The sequence below is a fragment of the Penaeus japonicus genome, unplaced genomic scaffold, assembly GCF_977035675.1.
Source record: "Penaeus japonicus unplaced genomic scaffold, GWHDUDI00000001_assembly GWHDUDI00000014, whole genome shotgun sequence".
Lineage (NCBI taxonomy): Eukaryota > Metazoa > Arthropoda > Malacostraca > Decapoda > Penaeidae > Penaeus > Penaeus japonicus.
In genome coordinates this window covers 30,192,422-30,199,921 of record NW_028234416.1, presented here as the reverse complement: position 1 = coordinate 30,199,921, position 7,500 = coordinate 30,192,422, and the positions used below count along the sequence as shown (strand labels likewise).

The following is a 7,500-nucleotide window of genomic DNA, read 5'->3' as shown; positions in this document are numbered from 1 at the left end:
CACCTTGACGTAAGGATCGCAGGCATTTCCTAAGTACTCCTTGCCTGCCAGACCTCGCGCTTCCTGTGGGTGAAGATGAGGGTGAGGGCGTGAGGTGTGTTTGTGGTATGGACGTGGAATGTGGACGAGTTACACGCGTATAACCCAATTAAATAGACAGAAAAAAGAAAAAGAAAGATAAAAAATGAATATATATAAAGTAATTACAATTTGGTAAAGAATGCTATACCTCAAGGTCTATTACAGTTATAACCACCGAAGAACCTCATTGAGTGACTGAAATTTAGTTGAGCGAATGACCTGATTCGACATAAATATGCCTCAATCATCAATACAAAGGTAGAAAAAAATGAAGGAGAATAAACAATACCACAGTGCAAGATATGCAATCAATATTTCGCTTTTACATCATCATCAGAATCGCGTGTTTTAACGTGATATCGAATCGTTGATTACGTAATCCTACATCGTAGAATTCTTCATTTCCATTCCAGTGTTGATAAAAAAAAAAAAAACATCGTGGAATCATTCTTCCTCATTACAATTCTGATTAAAAAAAAAATCATATCGAAGCACAAAATATCCAAATTTTCAACAAAGGAAGCGCACCGCAAAGGAACTTCCAATCAAACAGATGAAGAAGCACTCTGCAAGCAACTTACAATTACAGTGATGACGAGTTTGCCAGTGTTGCCCTCTTGACCTGTCGGGATGTACTGGATACCGAAGGATAGGTGACCCTGTGCCTCGCCTCCTACAGGACTCCCGACCCCACTTCCTACACTGTCGCCGACGCTGCTCTGTTGGCAAAAAAACGAGGAAAATGAGAAAGGAGGAAATTGAAAAACAAAAAAGTTATGTTATTGGTGATGGAATTAAAGACAGAATTATTGAGAAGTTAAGGTTCATAATGAGGGTGGAGGAAAATCATAGATGGTTAATGCTGAAGTAAAGGGCAGTTGTTGTGTTAATGATGTAATGTAATATAATGTTAGTGAGGATGAGGATGGAATAGAAGGCAAAGATGAAGATGGAATATAAGGTAAAGATGAAGATTAAATAAGTATAAGGCAAAGTTGAAGATGAAATAAATATAAGGCAAATATGAAGATGAAATATACGGTAGAGATAATGATCAGTGTTATTATTACATCAGAGGCAAAGACTGTGTTGATAAAATATATGAAAATGCTGATGAAAAAATGAAAAATGACGATACAGATGACGAAATGAAGGATAAAGACACTGCAGATAAAATAGAAAACACTGTTACCGATAAATGTTATCAGCTGAAAACTGCTAAAATGACTGATAGCTACAGGATTAGTGCACTTCTGTTATCCTAATAATAACATTTAATGCGAGTATATCAGATATAATATCGAAGCTGAATCAACAGTAAAGATAACAATTAAAGCATAACGTGACGATGATGCTGACGGCAATGATGATAATGATGAGCTTGGTGGTGGTGGTGATGATGATGGTGATAATAATGTGGATGGTAATAATGGGGATGGTGATGATGTGGTGGTGATGGGGATGGGGATAATGATGATGATGATGATGATGAAGGTCATCATCATATCAACGTCGAAAACTACAACATCAATTGATAAAAATGTGAGTAATAACACTGATGTAATAATAACACTAATCATAACATCATATCAACAAAAACAAACAACACCTCCAAAACACCACCACCAATACCAAAACACAAATAACAAACACTCCTACACATACCACACACACACACACACACACACACACACACACACACACACACACTCTCACACACACACCAACACCCCAAAGATCCTACTAACCCTGCAGGAATTAGTGGGCGAGGTCCTTCCGCTGTACTCCGACATGGACGAGTAAGTCGAGTCCCGCTTGGAGGAAAGGGCGCCCAGGAGAGACGATGACTCGGGGTGTGTTCCGTGCAGAGGACTCATGTAGGTGTACTTGGTGTTCGTCGGCGTCTGGCTAGGCCTATGGCGAGAGAGAGAGAGAGAGATGAGAGAGAGAGAGATGAGGGGAGGAGGGAGAGGGAGAGGGAGAGAGAGAGATGAGGGGGGGAGGGAGAGGGAGAGAGAGATGAGAGAAAGAGAGAGAGAGAGGGAGAGGGGGGGAGGGAGAGAGGGAGGGAGAGGGAGAGGGAGAGAGAGAGATGAGAGAGATGGAGGGTGAGAGAGAGATGAGAGAGATGGAGGGTGAGAGAGAGATGAGGGAGAGAGATGAGAGAGAGAGATGAGAGATGAGAGAGAGAGATGAGAGAGAGAGAGATGAGAGAGAGAGAGATGAGAGAGAGAGAGATGAGAGAGAGAGAGAGAGATGAGAGAGAGAGAGAGAGATGAGAGAGAGAGAGATGAGAGAGATGGAGGGTGAGACTGTACGAATGGGGGGGAGGGGGGATTTGTGTGTTGAATACAGAACAGGATTGGGGACTGGATAAAATGGAATTGGATAGATTAGATAAAAATGGGGGAAAGATGTTTCGGATGTGAATAACGGGATTCTAACGAGACTGGGAGGAGGAGGAGGAGGAGGAGGAGGAGGAGGAGGTGGAGGAGGAGGAAGAGGAGGAGGAGGTGGAGGAGGAGGAAGAGGAGGAGGAGGAGGAGGAGGAGGTGGAGGAGAGGAGGATGGTAGAAATGCAATCAAGGAAATTTATGAAAAAAGGTAATGGGGGTTGTAGGAATGGAACTATAAATATGGATAATACAGAAAGGTGCATAGTAGAAAAGGAAAGCTATTTTAGTAGTGAATAACAAGCCTCTAACGTCGGAGGAGAAGGAGAAGTGGGAGTACAAGTATTATCAAATAGGGGAATGAAAGTAAGTAAAACAAAAAAGGAAAAATATTTCATATAGAAAAATAAATGATTTTAGAATATACAAACCAGCATCTCGTCTCTAATATATATTTACATTCACTCGCAGACATATTGGAAAAAAACGTACACAGACGTAAAAGAGGGAGAAAGAAAAGGCAGAGAGATAACTCACATGGGGGAAATATACGACTGAAGCCAGAAAATAAAAATAATCCACGAAAACATAAATAACGCAGGAGGTAAAAGGCAAGAGATCAAAGCAGAGAACAGGGCGAGGAGGAGGAGAGAGATAGGATGCTGGATACTGGATGCTGGATGCTGCTGCGAGATAGAGAGATGAGGAGATAGAGCTTAATGATTATCCTGCGCGAGGACATGGATCCTCACTCATCCTGTGGGTTCTCCTGAGGGGAGAGAGCAAGGGAGGCTGGAAGAGAGGGAGAGGGGTAAGAAGAGGGAGTGGAAGAGAAGGGAGGGAAGAGAGGAAGAGAGAAGAGATAAGAAGAGGGAGATTAAGAAGGAGACGTAAGAGAGGGAGAGGGATAAGAAGAGGGAGATTGAGAAGAAGAGAGGGGGAAGGAAGAGAAGGAGACGTAAGAGAGGGAGAGGGATAAGAAGAGGGAGATTGAGAAGGAGAGAGGGGGAAGGAAGAGAAGGAGGAGAGAGTGAAATGTACATGGAGAGGGAAGAGAGGGATAGGGAGTGGTAAGAGAGGGAGAACGAGAGAGAAAGAAAGGGAGATAGATAGAGAGATAGATAGAGATAGACAGAGATAGAGATAGAGAGAGAAAGATAGATAGAGATAGATAGATAGATAGATAGATAGAGAGAGAGAGAGATAGAGAGATAGAGAGAGAGAGGGAGAGAGGGAGAGAAGGAGAGAGGAAGGGATGCTGGAAGAGAAGTAGAGAGGGGGAAGGAAAGGAAGGAGACGTAAGAGAGGGAGAGGGATAAGAAGAGGGAGATTGAGAAGAATAGAGGGAGGGGGGCTGGAAGAGAAGGAGACGTATGAGAGTGAAATGTACATGGAGAGGGAAAAGAGGGATAGGGAGTGGTAGGAGAGGGAGAACGAGAGAGAAAGAAAGAGAGATAGATAGAGAGATAGAGAGAGATAGATAGATAGATAGATAGAGAGGGGGGGAGAGGGAGAGAGAGAAAGGTAGAGAGAGAAAAAAAAAGAGAGAAGAAAAGAGAAGAAAAGAAAAGATTTGAAAATGAAGAAAAAAGGAGAGAGAGAGAGAGAGAGAGAGAGAGAGAGAGAGAGAGAGAGAGAGAGAGAGAGAGAGAGAGAGAGAGAGAGAGAGAGAGAGAGAGAGAGGGATAAGAGACACCCTTGCCTCTTCTCTGTTGAATAAGCATCATCTCTTTATGCAAGATCCCTGGAGGTTCGGAGGTTTCAGGGAGGAAGCGGTTTCCTACAGGATACGTGGAAGCTTCTATTCCTTCACGAGTGTGTGTGTGTGTGTGTGTGTGTGTGTGTGTGTGTGTGTGTGTGTGTGTGTGTGTGTGTGTGTGTGTGTGTGTGTGTGTGTGTGTGTGTGTGTGTGTGTGGTGTGTGTGTGTGTGTGTGTGTGTGTGTGTGTGTGTGTGTGTGTGTGTGTGTGTGTGTGTGTGTGTGTGTGTGTGTGTGTGTGTGTGTGTGTGTGTGTGTGTGTGTGTGTGTGTGTGTGTGTGTGTGTGAGTGAGTATGCGTGTGTATGTGTGTATTCTGTTGATACGAAACTCCATCTTGGAATTTACGTATTTCCAATTTTGAGCCGCTGTTGCAATTTAGTTTTCCGAACGATTTGGGGAAAAAAGGCAAAATTTTCAATCTGCAGTTTCATTAGCGGAGCATTTGGCGCAGCAGATATAGATCTTGTTTCTCGTTGTTCACTATTTTTGGCAATTGCAGACGTCCAGCCAAAAGGTTTCGGTGCTTCATTTCTTGTTATGAACTAATTCGAGTTTTCTGGATTTCAATCAAAAAAATAAAAAAAAATAAAAAAGAAAAAAAGAAGATAATAATAATAAAAAAATAGAAGAAAAAAAAAGAGAAAAAAAAAGAAAATTCAATAAAAAAGAGACAAATAATAACGACTTTTTTTCTCAGTGGAAAGTTGTTCATTGTTTTGTTGAAATGATTCCCGGAAGGTGAAAATATTTTGTAATTTGCCGGCAAAGGAGCTTATGCTAAAAGCCCTATGGTAGTGGAGTATTATGGGATCATTCTGAAGAATTACATTTACCAAGAAGAATAAAAAATACAGCTACCTGATGCAAGTATACATATACAAGCATAAACACACACACACACACATACATTATCTCATTCTCTCTCGAATGCGCAAGCAATACACAGTTACAAACACACACACACACACACACACACACACACACACACACACACACACACACACACACAACAACAACAAATCACACACATTCATTCATTCTCTTTCTCTCTCTCAAATACTTAAGCACAAACAACGCAGTCACACACAAACACAAACACACACACACACATACGCGCACGCACACAAAAAAAAAAATCAGTTTCTTCCGAGGGACACTCGAGACAGCTTGTCAGGCTGCAACAAGAATGAGTCCAAATTGCTTACTGGGGGAGGGGTGGGGTGGGGTGGGGGATGGAGTGGGGATTAGTGGATGTGGGAGAGGGGTGGGGGGGGGTGTGAGGTGGGGAAGGGGTGAGGTGTGGGAGGAGGGCAGAGGTCTGGTGGGGAGGAGGGCAGGGATGTGGGGGGGGGGGAGATGAGAGAGGGGTTAAGGTTGGGGGTTTATGAGAGAGGAGAAGGGAGGGGGGGAGGGGGGGAGAGGGGGAAGGGAGGAAGATGAGTGTTGGGAAGAGGTGGGAGAGGGTGGGTTGCATATGGGGTGTGGAGGGAGAGAGACAGCGTGCGTGGGTTTAGGGGAGGGAGGGAGGGGGGGGGTACGTAATACGCCCCCGTAAAAATGCTGTGGGAAAGTGGGTGAGTCAAGGATGAAATAAATCATTGCAAGAACGTGGAAAGAAGGATTGAAGAAAGAGAGAAAAATGACGAAGATGAAATAAAGTATAAAAACTAATAAGGAATAATGGGGGGCGGGGGGAGCAATACAAAGTAAATAACAACAACAATAAGTGCAACAATGGTAACATAAAACATAAATTAGAGAAATATATGAAATCATGAAATAAAGAAATAACAAAAAAACAGAAACAAAGAGAGAAAGAGAGAGAGAGAGAGAGAGAGAGAGAGAGAGAGAAAACGAGATAAACAAAACAGAAAACGGGCACACAATACTGGAAAAAAAAACGGGAAGCTTCTCTGGGTTTCATCGTAATACCTAAAAAAAAAGAATAGAAAAAAAAGAAAGAAAGAAAGAAAAAAACTTCCAAACAATGGCGGTTGGGGAAGAGGGATTTTTAGGAGTTTTGCGATAGAGGGATTCTAAAAGAGAGAGAGATGGAGAAAGGGAGGAGGGAGGGGTAGAGTTGGAAGTGCGAGGACAGGGAGAGAGAGGAAGGAAAAAGGGAAGGAAGGGAGGGGAGGGAAGAGAGAGGGAGAAAGGGCAGGTAGGAAGGAGAAAGGGAGGAAGGGAGAGAGGGAGAGAGAGAGAAAGAGAGCGAGTGAGCGAGCGAGCGAGAGAGAGAGAGAATGAGAGAGAGAGAGAGAGAGAATGAGAGAGAGAGAGAGAGAGAGAGAGAGAGAGAGAGAGAGAGAGAGAGAGAGAGAGAGAGAGAGAGAGAGAGAGAGAGAGAGAGAAAAGAGAGAGAAAGAGAAAAAAATAAAAAAAGATAGATAAAAAGAGAGAAAGGCAAAAAATCCATATGACCAGACGAAACTCATCAACCTCCCCCCCTCCCCACCCCCTCCTTTCGCAATATAGCTTCCCCTCTGATACCTGACCCCCGGAAACGTCCCCTCCAGTCGGCCGGCCATGCAAGACGATAGGTAGGGAGAAGGAGGATCTAAGAGTTCCTTCCGGTCGTCCAATGGCGGTTTCGAATGCTTGTAGGAGGCGATTTCCGATCCTCCTTTCAGCTAAGAAAAGGATCTCGAGATGGAAGGACAAAACGGGGTTTCATTTCTCTTATGCACCAGTTCCCCTCGTTGGGGTGGGGTGAGGGTGGGGGGAGGGTGGGGGCAGGGAGAGGGAGAGGGAGAGAGAGAGAAGAGGAGGGAGACGGAGAAAGATAGGGGAGAGGAAGGGGTAATGGAAGGGAGAAGGAAAGAGGAGAGAGGAGGGGGGAAGGGGGATAAAGGAAGGAGAAATAGGTGCAAGCGAGATAGATGGATAGAAAGAGGGTGAGTGAGAAGGTGAGTGAGAGAGGGAAAAAGAGAGTATGAAATTAAGAGAGATAGGGAGATAGATAGATAGATAGATAGATAGAGAGGGTGAGAGTGAAAAAAGAGAGAGGTAGAGAGAATATAGGTACACAAGAGAGACCGATAATCACTTACATTGAGCCGAACGATTTACGGCAAATTTGACCTGATCCCCGCACCAACACGCCATTTCCCAGCTAATGTGTAAATGACGCACACACACACACACACATACATACACACCCGAAGGTCACGCAGATATTAGATCCGTCGCAATATCGCCTTTATTTCTTTCTTTTTTTTTCTTTTCATGTCGTTTCCCAATTCTCTCTTTTCGATACGAGTTTCAGT

General features: G+C 43.7%; 1 protein-coding gene across 1 annotated transcript in view; it reads right to left on the bottom strand.

Annotated features, from left to right (window-relative positions):
* LOC122258805 (synaptotagmin-5) overlaps positions 1–7,500 on the bottom strand; it is a 65,543-nt gene that overhangs the window by 16,800 nt on the left and 41,243 nt on the right. The window contains exons 5-7 of the mRNA XM_086544138.1: positions 1,830–1,995; positions 663–800; positions 1–63 (exon numbers count right to left, since the gene is read on the bottom strand). The exon at positions 1–63 is cut by the window's left edge and continues 141 nt beyond it. Of these exons, the coding sequence (XP_086400264.1) occupies positions 1–63; positions 663–800; positions 1,830–1,995 (367 nt within the window). The remainder of the gene's footprint in view (positions 64–662; positions 801–1,829; positions 1,996–7,500) is intronic.